This window comes from Octopus bimaculoides, chromosome 24 (assembly GCF_046866305.1).
Source record: "Octopus bimaculoides isolate indiv1 chromosome 24, ASM4686630v1, whole genome shotgun sequence".
Lineage (NCBI taxonomy): Eukaryota > Metazoa > Mollusca > Cephalopoda > Octopoda > Octopodidae > Octopus > Octopus bimaculoides.
In genome coordinates, this window is record NC_142951.1 from 24,785,163 (window position 1) to 24,799,528 (window position 14,366).

Sequence of the window (14,366 nt, forward strand, 5' to 3'; positions counted from 1 at the left end):
AAATAAGTGCTGAGGTCAATTTGTTCAACCAGAAATTCTTCAAGATGGTACCCCAGTATGGCCACAGTCTAATGACTGAAACTAGAAAAAGATAAAAGATATATCGATATATCTTTTGAAAAGTGAAAGCATTGAGGATGTTTTTATTTTATGAGATGGTTTTTTTTTTGACCTTTCAAAAATCAATTTATATGTTCTATTTTTTCAATAACCCCAAATTAGTAGCCATACAGCAGTTTCCTTATTAGTTCTTGCATTATCCCAAGTTGGCCTCAAGCTGCCAAATAATTCTTTTGAGTTCTATAAATGATCACTAACTAGGTCCAATTGAAACTAAATAGTAGAAATCTATAGAATACGAACAAATATTAATATTAAATTTCTCATTAATATTTAATTTTCTTTTAAGGTCAGTGAGTTGGCAGAAATTATAGAGCGGTGGACTAAATAAAATACCTTGTGGTATTTACTTTCAGTCTTGATGTACTGAGTTCAAATCCTGACACAATGAACTTTGCCTTACATCTTTATAGAATTAATAAAATATCAGTATTATGCTAGTGTCCATTCTGCAAAAAAAAAAAAAAAAAAAGTTTTGTACTTCATCAAAATATCAATTTGTATCAATTTGTTAATGAAACCATATCATATCCTAATGTGTGGGAGTGGTGGTAGGACCTGATCTTTATCTGGTTTTTAGATTTGTGTGTGTATACATACATACTTGTATTTGTACTGGCATTCCTTAAGTTACAACAAGGAGGGGTTCCATTTGCTGATTCAATCAACGGAAGAGCCTTCTCATGAAATTAACGTGCATGTGGCTGAGCATTCCACAGACATGCATACCGTTAATGTAGTTCTCGGAGATATTCAGCGTGACACAATGTGACAAGGCTGGCCCTTTGAAATACAGGTGCTACTCATTTTTGCTAGCTGAGTGGACTGGAGCAACGTGAAAGAAAGTATCTTGCCCAGGGACACAACATGGGAATTGAACTTATGACCTTACAACTGTGAGCTGAATACCCTAACCACTGAACCATGTGCCTTTATGAACCCAAGGGCTATGATAGAAAGCAAATACTTGTCCCAAGTAATGTGTAGTGGGATTGAAGTTGAAAAGACATTGTTTTGAAGCAGATTTGAGCACCACTACACAGTATAATAATTGTAGCAAGTACAGGGTGAGGCAGAAAGGTTGCCCTAATTTCAAAGGTTAATAAAAAAAAAACAAACACATGAAGATACATGGAAAAACTTTGTATTTCTATGAAGCTCATTAAGTGCCATTTTGTTTTCCTGTTTCAGGTAGTACCCACCATGGCATGGAGTGGAGAGCATCGTGCATTTGTTGTTGAAGAGTTTGTTTTTTCTTGTATCTTCATGTGTTTGTTTTTTATTAACCTTTGAAATCAGGGCAACCTTTCTGCTGCACTTGGTATAATGGATTTTGCAATATATCCAGTATGCAAGTCAAATTTTTCAGACTAAAATTTACAGCCAAAATGGATAGGTTGACTTATACACCAAGATGACTTTGGAGGGCCAAAAATTCCATTTGAAATGCAGCAAGATTTGGAAACTAGCACCTGTGCCAGTGGCATATAAAAGCACTTTTGAGCGCTGAGCCTCACGGAGGCAATAACAAATGACTGAGACCTTCGGCAACATGCTGTGCTTGAGTAGAAGACCCATCAAGCAAAGTGAAATTATAGATGTGGTAGATACTGGTGGCATGTAACTGGCACATATGTCGGTGGCACGTAAAAGCACCCATTTAAACTCTTGGAGTGGTTGGTGTTAGGAAGAGCATCCAACCATAGAAACCATGCTAAATCAGACTGGAGTCTGGTGCAGCCCCTCAGCTTGCCAACCCTGGTCAAACTGTCCAACCCATGCCAGCATGGACAATGGATGTTAAATGTTGATGATAATGTCTAAATGTTTACATTGACTCAATCGATTAAATTGTTGGCATACAAACATTCTCCTGCTTTGCAGAAACTACCAAAATCATTCAAATGGACACATTTATGTAACATTACAAAAAAGAAAAATGTAAATTCAACACATAAGAACTGATTCCAGTGTTTATTGTTTATTATTTTTTACTAAAAATATATATATTCATATAAATATTAACATGAAATATTGTCTGTTCAAATAGAGGAGGAGACAAAAACAAGATAAGAAAAATGAAATGAAAGAAAAACAGAGATAAACAAATGCAACGTAGTTTATGAAATATGAGAAACTCATTTCTGTGTTGAGATATGGAATGGTGAAATGGAGGTGATAAAAAGACAAGAAAATAGAAATGTCCATTAAAAAAATAAACGGTTTTAACTGAAAAACAGAAATACAAACACAAAATACTAATTCAGCAACTGTCTGATAAATCCATTGTTTCATTTTTATCACAATCTGAAATATATAGAAATTTAGTGATATTAAATTTTACATAAAGAAAGAAAGAAAGAAAAGAAAGAAAGAAAGAAAGAAAGAAAGAAAGAAAGAAAGAAAGAAAGAAAGAAAGAAAGAAAGAAAGAAAGAAAGAAAAAAGATTAAAAAACTCAATAAGTACAGGACTTACTTGTAACTAATTATTAATAGACATGGCTGTGTGGATAAGAAGCATGGTTTCAAGTACCTTGGGCAAATATCTTCTACTCGGCTGACCAATGCCATATGAGTGAATTTGGTAGACAAAAACTATGAGTGTGGAAGCCTGTTGCATATGTATATATCATCATCATCATCATTTAACATTTGTTATCTATGCTGGCACGGAGTGGACAGTTTGACCAGGACTGGCAAGCTGGAAGGCTGCACCAGACCCCAATCTTATTTGGCATGGTTTCTATGGCTGGATGCCCTTCCTAATGCCAACCACTCCGAGAGTGTGATGTGTGCTTTTATATGTCACTGGCATGGGTGCCTTTTGCGTGACACCAGTATCTGCCACAACTACAATTTTACTTGGCTTCATGGGTCTTTCTCTCAAGCATGACATCATGCCAAAGGTCTCAGTCATTACCTCAGTGAGGCCCAACATTGCAAAGGAACTTTTCATGTGCCACCAACATTGGCCACTTTGCCTCCATGAGGCCCAATGCCTGAAAGGAGCTCCTTACATGCTACCGGCACGGGTGCCAGTTACGTGACACCAGCATCAGCCATGACTATGATTTCACTTGGCTTGATGGGTCTTCTCAAGCACAGTATATCGCCAAAGATCTCAATCACTAATCATTGCTTCTGTGAAGCCCAAAGTTCGAAGATCATGCTTCCCCTCGTCCCATGTCTTCCTGGGTCTACCTCTACCACAGGATCCCTCCACAGTTAGAGACTGACATCTCTTCACACAGCTGTCCTTATCCATATGCATCACATGACCATACCAGTGCAGTTGTTTCTCTTGCACACCATATCTGATGCTTCTTATGCTCAATTTTTCTCTCAAGATGCTTACACTCTGTTGAACATGCACACTGACATTACACATCCAGCGAAGAATACTAACTTCATTTCTTTCAAGCCTTACACATAAATGTATACATACACACACACACACACATATATGTATATATATATATATAAATATATGCATACAACAGGCTTCTTTCAGTTTCTGCCTATCAAATCCACTCACAATTCTTTCGTCGGCCCGAGGCTATAGTAGAAGACACTTGCCCAAGATGCCATGCAGTGGGGCTGAACACAGGACCATGTGATTGGGAAGCAAACTTCTTACCACACAGCCATGTCTGTGCCTAGACAGACAGACAGATAGGTAGGTAGGTAGGTAGGTAGGTAGGTAGGTAGATAGATGTGTGTGTGTGTGCGTCTTTGGTGTTTGTCCAACCAAATCAATTGATAGCTGGTATTGGTTTGTTTACATCCCTGTAACTTAGTAGTTCAGCAAAAGTAACTAATACAATAAGTACCAGACTTGAAAATAAGTACTGGGGTTGATTTAATCAACTAAACCTGTCGTCCAGACACTGTCCCCAGCATGACTACATATCAATGAGTGAAACAAGTAAAAAATGAAAAATGTCTTAGATTTAAAAAAAATAATTTCAGCTTGATCTACTTGCTGAAGATGGTAGATCATCAGATTTACCACAGAGCAAATCCACGACTACTACTTCATAAATTACAACTTTATTAAAATGAAAATGTGCTGTAGATTCCACCTATCAATTTCCCTCTATAGGCACTGGTTGGCATAGGGCTATGGTAAAAGACACTTGTCCAAGGTGCTGTGCAGTGGGACTGAACCTTAAACCATGTGATTGCAAAGCAAGTTTCTTAACCACACAGTCATGCCTGCATCTAGCCATATGTTACAATTTTGAGAATGAATTAACGAAGAGAATTGAATTAGTCTTACCTTCGCAATCGCAATTACCCCAGGAACCAGAAAAACGTTTACTGAAGCTGTATATGTTCAGCCTTGTCTGAAAAGAATAGGAAAAAATATAATATATATGGTAGAAAAAAAAAAAAAAGAAAAGCTACTATATTGGACATTTGTAACAGTTAATGTTCAGTTTAATCATATTAATGGTATGTCAACAAATTAAGCAATACATATAAGGAACATTTATCGATCTAAAAGAATGGAAAGGATTGGAGAATTAATCATGGATGCGAAGAATGCAATCAATATTAAACCACAGACCCGCCAAAACCATTTGCATACTGCTAACAAAATGATATAGCATAATGAAAGAAATTAACAGCAATAACAGAAAAAAAAAACTGTACAATGGATATAATATCTAGTGAATGATTAAATTGGTTTTATATTTGCTCAGATATTATTGACTTCAAAATAAACTCAGGAGTGGAGAAAAGCAAAGTTTTTTTCAGTGGTGAATTGAGACTTTGAACTGCAAAACAATGGACTTGCAGAAACTTTAACTACTACTGCTACTAATGAATATATAAATACAATATATACTCAAGTAATAGTGTTGGCACTCCATCGCTTACGACGTCGAGGGTTCCAGTTGATCTGATCAACGGAACAGCCTGCTCGTGAAATTAACGTGCAAGTGGCTGAGCACTCCACAGACACGTGTACCCTTAACGTAGTTCTCGGGGATATTCAGCGTGACACAGTGTAACAAGGCTGACCCTTTGAATTACAGGCACAACAGAAACAGGAAGTAAGAGTGAGAGAAAGTTGTGGTGAAAGAGTACAGTAGGGTTCGCCACCATCCCCTGCTGGAGCCTCGTGGAGCTTTAGGTGTTTTCGCTCAAATGAACACTCACAACGCCCGGTCTGGGAATTGAAACCGCGATCCTATGACCGCCAGTCCGCTGCCCTAACCACTGGGCCATTGCGCCTCCACATCTGTGGATGGCTGCTGCATCACCATTACTAAAATGTATGCACAGGATATGCTGCAAGCCTATATACACCTTCAAGCACAATAAACACATGCGTCATACACTCATTGTTTACATGGTGAGAAACATGTTTCACAGACAGCACTATTGGTGAACACTAGCAAACACCACTGTCTGAATTCATACAAAGGTATGACTTTGGTAAGCCGAAAAAGCATTCAATTAAATGCTAGATCAGTGGTTCCCATGCAACCTTTATATTTTCCTCATCTTCAAATACAATAAACACATACGTCATATGTTCGTCTTTTTTACATGGTGAGAAATGTGTTTCACTGACAGTCCTGTTGGTGAACAACAGCAAACACCACTGCACATGACATCCTGCAACTTCTTTTTAAAAGAGAAAGTGTAAATATTTATAAGATCTATGAGGTCTTGTTTATGGGTTTTGATATTTACTACGACACGTGTTTTGATGCAGAGAATTAGTAATATTATTGTAATTCATTGTGTTTTTGTTTTTATTCACTTAGAGATCAGTTGGGCTTCTGCAGCTGATACAGTACTTTGGATTCTAGCTTGAATTTCAGCCCCTCAAGAGCAGTATCCATGTGATCGTCGACCCCATAAATTTGACCTGAAATGGTCTAAAGCAGGGGTTTTCAAACTTTTTGACTTGCGGACCCCTTTATATTCCAGGCTTTACCTTAGGGACCCCCTTATAAACGCTTATGAAATATATAAATAAATATTTGCTTAAAATAACATATATTTTTACATTTATTTATTTAACAGTATTTAACAAATAGGTTTATTGTCAATTAAAAGATTTCGATTAAAAAACATATAAAATCAAATTGCCCATAAAAAGTATTTGCTGTCCACGGACCCCCTGTCCTGTCTTTGAGGACCCCCTGTGGTCCGCGGACCATAGTTTGAAAACCCCTGATCTAAAGAATTCGACTTTTACATGAGTATATATGGTAACTAAAAATAAATAAAAATGATTTCTTACTTCGATACATTATTATATCTTTATAGGGCAATGAAATGAGGTTGTGAGATATTTATTCCTTGCTGAAGAGCTTTAATGGTATAAGTAAATTGTATTATCTTCAAATGAGAATCTAATTGGACTCACAAATTCAAAACTTCCAATAGAAATAAATTGAAGCTGTTTTTCATCACTTATGCTGCTAATGCCTTTAGGAAGGACAATAATTACATCAATTTAGTATTATAGACAAAAAAAATAAACTGCTGAAAGTAGGTCATTTCTGAGAGTTCACAGAAACAGTTGCTTGGTTTTGTCCATCCTGCCATTTTTGTTTCTAACTCATATTGTTGCCAGTGCTGTTTAGCCCCAGGTCAGCTTATGATTTGATCCAGCAGAACTATGATCAAAGATATTCCATTCTCAACCATCCTGTCTTTTGTTCAAACTTAGTGTATTTGACCCCTTCCGTTTTCAAGATATTAGGATGTAATTTGAGGTTGATTTGGCTGTTATTTCTAGCACTGGCTTACTTTCTCAATACATTTACATCACTGGTGAATGAGAAAAGAATATAACAGGGCAGCAGAATTATAAAAGGATGAACAAAATTTTATTGAAGACCCACTGGAGTGATTTTCCCTTTCATTTCTCCAAGAGTCAATAAGATAAATGATTAAACCAACCAACCCTCTCTCTACACATCTGTGACCTTCTTCCTATGTCAGAAATAATTATTTAAACTGGCAGAATCAATGAGTGTTAAGCAAAATCATTTATAGTAAGGATAGAGGGTTGGCAAAATCGTTAGCGTGCTGGGTAAAGTGCTTAACAATATTTTGTCTGTTACTAAGTTCTGAGGTCAAATTCCGCCGAGGTTAACTTTGCCTTTCAAATGGGTGGAGTTGATAAAGTACCGTCAAGTACTGGGGTCGATGTGATTGATTGTTCCCTTCCCCACAAAAATCCAGGCCTTGTGCCTATAGTAGAAAGGAATATTTGTTCCAACTCTTTACATTCTAAGTTCAAATCCCACCAACACTAACTTTGACTTTCATTTTTTTAAGATCAATAAAATAAAATACCAATCAAGTAATGCAGTCAAGCACAACTGACCAATCTCTTCACTGCAAAATTTCTTGCTTACTACCTGCAAGAGAAACAATTATGACCTCCGCCTTTGCTAAGGTGGAGGTATTATTTTCAGTCGTGTTTGTTTGTTTGTTTGCTTGTCCGTGGACAAGATATCTCAAGAACCACTGGATGGATTCGGATGAAACTTTCAGGGATGTTTGGCCCTGTGACTGGCATGAACTGATTAGATTTTGGGATCGATCTGGTACCGGACAAGGATTCTGGATCATTTTTCCTGTTTTTTTTTACTTAATTTTTCAGACCAGTCGGGTTCATTTTTAGTTTTCTCGTTTGTGAGAGTAGTCGAGTTTATTTCAGATATTCTCATTTTAAAAATCATCTCTGGCTAATCGTTGAGAGGACGTTGGTGTTGCCTTGGTGGAGGTTTGCACTCTCTGAGTGCTCTTGTTATTATTATTATTATTATCATATGTTTAACTTTTGCTTTGTATTTGTACAAGTTGACTCCAAGTCTCACCCAGAGACCTCAAGAGACAACAAGTTGTGAGGGCTCTAGCTGAGTGCTGCCCATATTAAGATTGGGGTATAGCAGTGTTTTTGTGAAATGAATAATACTTGAGGTTTTTTTTTTTTTTTGCTGTTTTTCTTTTTAACCACCAGCCTAGCACACTTTCTATTGAACTGGGCTCATGATCTGCTAGTGCCAATCCTTCTGTTACCAGATTTCTGTAGAAATTTACTGCCTTTGTTTCAATTAATTTTGAAAATAATGAAGAATTCAGTAAAAACAACTTTGTCGTTATTTTAAGCTTGTGTTTAGAACAAGAAATTTTGACGGAATGTTTTTAATTTAGATTACTTAAAAAAAAAAAAAGTTTGCATCATTAAGGCGCAGGAGTGGCTGTGTGGTAAGTAGCTTGCTTACCAACCACATGGTTCCGGGTTCAGTCCCACTGCGTGGCACCTTGGGCAAGTGTCTTCTACTATAGCTTCGGGCCGACCAAAGCCTTGTGAGTGGATTTGGTAGACGGAAACTGAAAGAGGCCCGTCGTATATATGTATATATATATATATATATATATATGTGTGTGTGTGTATATGTTTGTGTGTCTCTGTTTGTCCCCCTAGCATTGCTTGACAACCGATGCTGGTGTGTTTATGTCCCCGTCACTTAGCAGTTCGACAAAATGGACCGATAGAATAAGTACTAGGCTTACAAAGAATAAGTCCTGGGGTCGATTTGCTCGACTAAAGGCGGTGCTCCAGCATAGCCACAGTCAAATGACTGAAACGAATAAAAGAGTAAAGAGTATACAACCAGTGGCAGTATCAAAAGGGTTAATTATAGGAAGTTTATGTCATAGAACAAGGAGCAGTCCCAGGCATGTTGGTATCAAAAGGGGGAATAAGACAACAAATATGTGTTTGTTACTTTTATCAGTAATTTGAAAAAGTTAATCAATTTTGAATTTTGGTTTTGAATAAGGAATGGAGGAATATTTGGCACACATCCCACCCACCTCAACAGTATACTGATGGTTTGTGTCTGGAGATATTATCAGTCTTGTACTTTATATTATCAGCCTTTATGCTTCATGATAATATCTCAAACCAATCCATAAACGAAGAAAAAATAATGAGAAAAAGATAAGAGTATAAAGAAGAGATATACACCAACTTCAGACAGAGATATAAAAACATACATACACAGTGGTGAGAGATTAACAGAAAAGAAGTGGTTAAACTACTTGACTAACTTGTTTACATTCCACTGTTTGTTGTTGTTGTTGTTGTTTTTGTTTTTAAGCAAACTACTAAATTTGGTATCTGAGACTATTGCTGTTTGAAACAAACAGACTTTGAAAAGCTGATATTATTGGATCAATAAAGTTGGTAAGATTTATAAAATTAAAAATGTCATAATTGGATTGTTAGATAAACTGTAAAGCTCCTTGCGACAGTTATAAAATATTTACTGCTATTATCTTTCAATACTGTCCTGAAAATTGCAATTCTAAGCAATGTTTCCAACAAGGGAAATTGAAAATTATTTGATGGATCTAAAGGAGAGTTCAGCTGTACTTTTGGACAGATACAAATCCTGTATTGATGTAACAGTTGCTGCAGTTTAGCCCTGGGTTAGCACTGCTCCAGCAGACCTATCATCAAAGATAGTTTAGTTGTGACCATCCTATTTTCTTACCAGACATAGTGTTTCTAGGACTACATTGCTCAATGTGTCTATTATTTTAAGATGGTGTGGAGGCGCAATGGCCCAGTGGTTAGGGCAGCAGACTCGCGGTCATAGGATCGCAGTTTCGATTCCCAGACCGGGTGTTATGAGTGTTTATTGAGCGAAAACACCTAAAGCTCCACAAGGCTCCGGCAGGGGATGGTGGCGAACCCTACTGTACTCTTCCACCACAACTTTCTCTCACTCTTACTTCCTGTTTCTGTTCTACCTGTAATTCAAAGGGTCAGCCTTGTCACACTGTGTCACGCTGAATATTCCCGAGAACTACATTAAGGGTACACATGGCTGTGGAGTGCTCAGTGACTTGCACGTTAATTTCACAGGCGGGCTGTTCCGTTGATCGGATCAACTGGAACCCTCGACGTCGTAAGTGACGGAGTGCCACCATTTAAGATGGTAAGGTGTGATTTGAAACTGATTTGGCTGCTGTTTCTAGCAAGTCAAGTGATGCACAAAGCTCCCTTGTTTAGAGTTGTTGTTTTTCATCACTCAATTAGAAGAAAGGTCATTGTCCATATATTTATTTCTTCAGGGTTTATGAAACTGATGAGAGAAAGGCAGAAAGCTATCCTCAAAAACGAAACCTGATCTGAATGCTTGCGACAGAGTGCACTCCTCTGTTAAAGGTGCCTAGGGACCAGGTGATAAAGGGGACAAAATCTACCACAGATGTTGGCCATGCTGGTTATTTGAACTCAGTACACAAATAACTAGACTAGTGTAAGCAACCTTCCACCAGTCCATCACTCTAGACTGGTACTTTTATTGTTTCTTGGCTCCAGAAGGATAAAAGGCTAAGTTGATCTTTGTGAAATTTGAAATCAGAAAGCAAAGGGCCAGTATAAATGCAACAAGCATTATACCCAATTAAACTGGAAGGAAGTCATAGAAGTGCGAGACCGGACTGTAAAAGATAAAAGATACATATATATATATATATATATATATATATATATATATATATATATATATATATATATATATATATATATATATATATACATATGTTGTTGTACTTGGGGATGGTCATATTGCCAGTTTAGCCAATAAAAACACACGCACTGTATATTTGGTGTTAATTTGCTTCAGCTTTATATTACATTAATCTTAATCTTATTTCGGCCAGAGTTCTTTCGTCACACTTCTGTGACCTCATCAGTGGTCCATTGTTTCCTTCTTTCTTATGTGTGTCTCACCTTGCTAAATATCAGCCATTTTGTATTCCTATTGTATGTGTCTACGCATGCGTGTCTTTCAATGTGTCTGTGTCTTTTGTAAGTGCATATGTGTATGGGGAGTGTCTGTATCACCTATATACTCTGTTAATACGTGTTCGTTTATATTTGTTTTTATTTATTTATTTGATCATGTGTGTGTGTGTGGGGGTTTTTTTTGTTTTTTTTTTGTGTTTAATTAAATTTTGTTAACGTAAACATCTGTTTCAACACACGATTTCACATCAAAAATCTTGCAAAACAAATATATATATACATATATATACATGAATTTAACATATGAGAGCGTCTCATATAGCGAGATTTATATAACTTAAATTTGCAGAGGAATTTGTAGTGGGTAGTTTAGCTTAATCAGTCAAAGCATCGTCACGTGTAATCACGGGGATGTGAGTTCGTGTCCACAGCTAGCCACCTACACTTTTCTCTGCAAAATAGGGGTAGTTTATCCTGTTCAGGCTATATTATTAGCATTATTCTGCGATTGAGAATTTAAAAAATCACTTTTTTAACTTTCTAAGACATCTCAACGCTTCTAAAAGCAAACTTCGTTTGTTTATTCACGTTTGCCGTAATTTGAATATACATATATGTATGTATGTATGTATGTATGTATGTATGTATCTATCTATCTATCTATCTATCTATCTATATATATATATATATATATATATATATATAAATATGGTCAGTGTAAATCTCCACCGTTGCACAGCAACTGCACTCACCTACACAAAGCATGGGAACACATGTTGTTGGCACACTCTCAGGCTAGTTGAATCCTGTCAAACTATCCGACCCATGCCAGCATGGAAAACGGACAGTAAGTGTTGATGATGAAGATGATGATGTCTTCTCATTCTCTCCCTACCTTTCTTTCTACTCATGCTCCTCCCCTTTTTTACTCCTGCCTCATCTGTTTCTGTTTCCTGTCTGTTTTATTACATATATCATTCTCTCTGCTTTATCACACATACACCAGCTTACATTAGGGAAAAAAAGCAGCCAATTGTAAAAGATAAAAAGAAAAAAAAAACCAATACTCATATGGAGCCATATGCTCAATGCAGAATCTGCAATATCCTGCCCCTCGTTACATGCACATGACCAGGATATACGCACCAAAGCTATGTAAAACATTCAGCATTCAGTTACACACATTATTTACTTATGCCTGCCTGCAGTGATAGTTTTTCCCCCCTCTCTCTCTCTCTCTCTCTCTCTTTCCCTATATATATATATATATATATATATATATATATATATATATATTATATATACTTTATTTCTGCTGCTTTTAAATAAAGCATATTACTCTACCTCTGGTATTTGAGTACTCTTTTTTCCACCTTGTTGCACATTTTATGTGCTTACTCCGGCATATATTATATATATATATATATATATATATATATAAATCCAAAAGATGGAACAAGAACGCAACAGACGAAAAAAAACAACCTCCGGACAGATAGATGATACAAAGATGAACAGGAAAAAACAAGAACGGGCCATTAGCAGTTTTCTCTTGTCAGTCAAGTTTCCAAATCCTTACAGTTTCGGCTTGTTACACTTGAGACTGTTCAAATCTGGCTGGTCCCAAAAATCTAAGCTAAAAGCATTAAATATTTTGGGAGAAAGCAAACGAATGTGTATGACTACAAAGACAAAAAACAAAAACAAAACAAAAAAAAACGGTGAAAATGTTACTCAATTACAGTCAGGCCAAGGAAGGAAGATCATGCTTGGCTGGACACCGGTCATGTGGAAGGAAAGGGGAGAGGTAGGAGGCAGAGGGATAGAAGAATTAGAGGGAGAATGAGAAAGAGAGAGGATGAAAGGGACATAGAGAAGGTAGAAGGGAGATAAACGAGGAGAAATAGGTAGATTATAGAAAGAGAAAGCCAAGAAATGTGAGAGAGGGGGAGCAAGAAAAAGAAAAGAGGAAAGAAAGAGACAAGTATGAGGGGGACTAAAAGAAAGAGTAAGAAAGTTGTACAGAATTTAGATACATACTTACTTACAATGTGATGGCTATGTATCCATACACACACATATACATATGCATATATATATATATATATATATATATATATATATACAAAAATAAGAGGAATGACCAGCAAATGTGGACTCCTATATGCTAGAAATAGATGCCGAATCATCTAACCACGAAAAGATATGTTCTCAGTAAAAAATTTAGCGACACAACATGCTAGACCATTGGCTTTAATTGATTAATATCAATTTCTACCCTCATTAATAAATTTTATATATATATATATATATATATATATATATATATATACCTATGTATCACTGAAGAAGTATGGATAGCAAATCAATTTATTTTGCACATTGATACAGAAACTTGAGTCTGAGGGTAACTACAAAAACATTTTTTATTTTCATTCCTTTTGAAATTGCTCTTATTCATGGTTTGGGCTTTAACTGCCCTTTCTAGCATGTAAGATGTCCTGTCGAAGATCACCTCTGTCGTGTATAAATACGTAAATTGCTTATATACTATTATATATGTATCTATTCATATATATATATATATATATATATATATATATATACCACCTGTCCTTGTCTGTTGTTATTATTTGTATATTCTCCCATATATATATATATATATATATATATATATATATATATATATATATACACACACATACATATATATATATATATATCTCCACAGACACACATGCATACGTGAGCAGTGTGAATCCCCACCCCCGCATGCTAACTGCACTCACCTGCACAAAGCATGGTAACACATGTTGTTGGCACACTTTTGTATAGTCAAAACAAGTGTAGCAACATATGTAGATCAAGTAGCACAAACTATGGAAGTTTATATAAACATTAGAGAAACAAACACTAAACTAGACGACCACTCATGATGATGATAATCACGTTGATAATTATTAAAAGTAATGCTAATTATTATTATTATAAATAATCATTTTTTTTTCTATAAATAAGCACAAGGCCTGAAATAGGCTAGTTAATTACAGTGACCCCTCAGTGCTCAAATGGTATTTATTTCATTGACCCTAAAAGGATAAAAGGTAAAGTCGACCTCGGAGGAATTTGAACTCAGAATGTCAAGGCAGACGAAATATTGATAAGCCATTTCATCTGGTGTACTAACAATTCTACCAGCTCACTGCCTTAATAATTATAATAATAATAATAATAATAATAATAATAATAATAATAATAATAATAATAATGGTTTCAAATTTTGCCACAAGGGCAGCAATTACGGGGAGGGAATGAGTCGATTATATTGACCCCAGTGTTACACTGGTATTTATTTTATGAACCCCAAAAGGATAAAAAGCAAAGTCGACCTCGGTGGAATTTGAATTCAGAATGTAGCAACAGGTGAAATACTGCTAAGTGTTTT

The 14,366-nt window shown here is 36.1% G+C and overlaps 1 protein-coding gene across 8 annotated transcripts in view; it reads right to left on the bottom strand.

The window, feature by feature from the left end:
- Window positions 1–2,079: 2,079 nt before the first annotated feature.
- The window catches only part of LOC106878722 (uncharacterized), a 145,563-nt gene continuing 133,276 nt past the window's right edge, over window positions 2,080–14,366 (bottom strand). For all 8 annotated transcript variants that reach the window (XM_089340928.1, XM_089340930.1, XM_089340934.1 and 5 more), the window contains 2 exons: window positions 4,400–4,466; window positions 2,080–2,427 (listed from right to left, as the gene is read on the bottom strand). In XM_089340928.1, coding sequence (XP_089197054.1) covers window positions 2,384–2,427; window positions 4,400–4,466 — 111 coding nt within the window. In that variant the 3' untranslated portion in view covers window positions 2,080–2,383. The remainder of the gene's footprint in view (window positions 2,428–4,399; window positions 4,467–14,366) is intronic.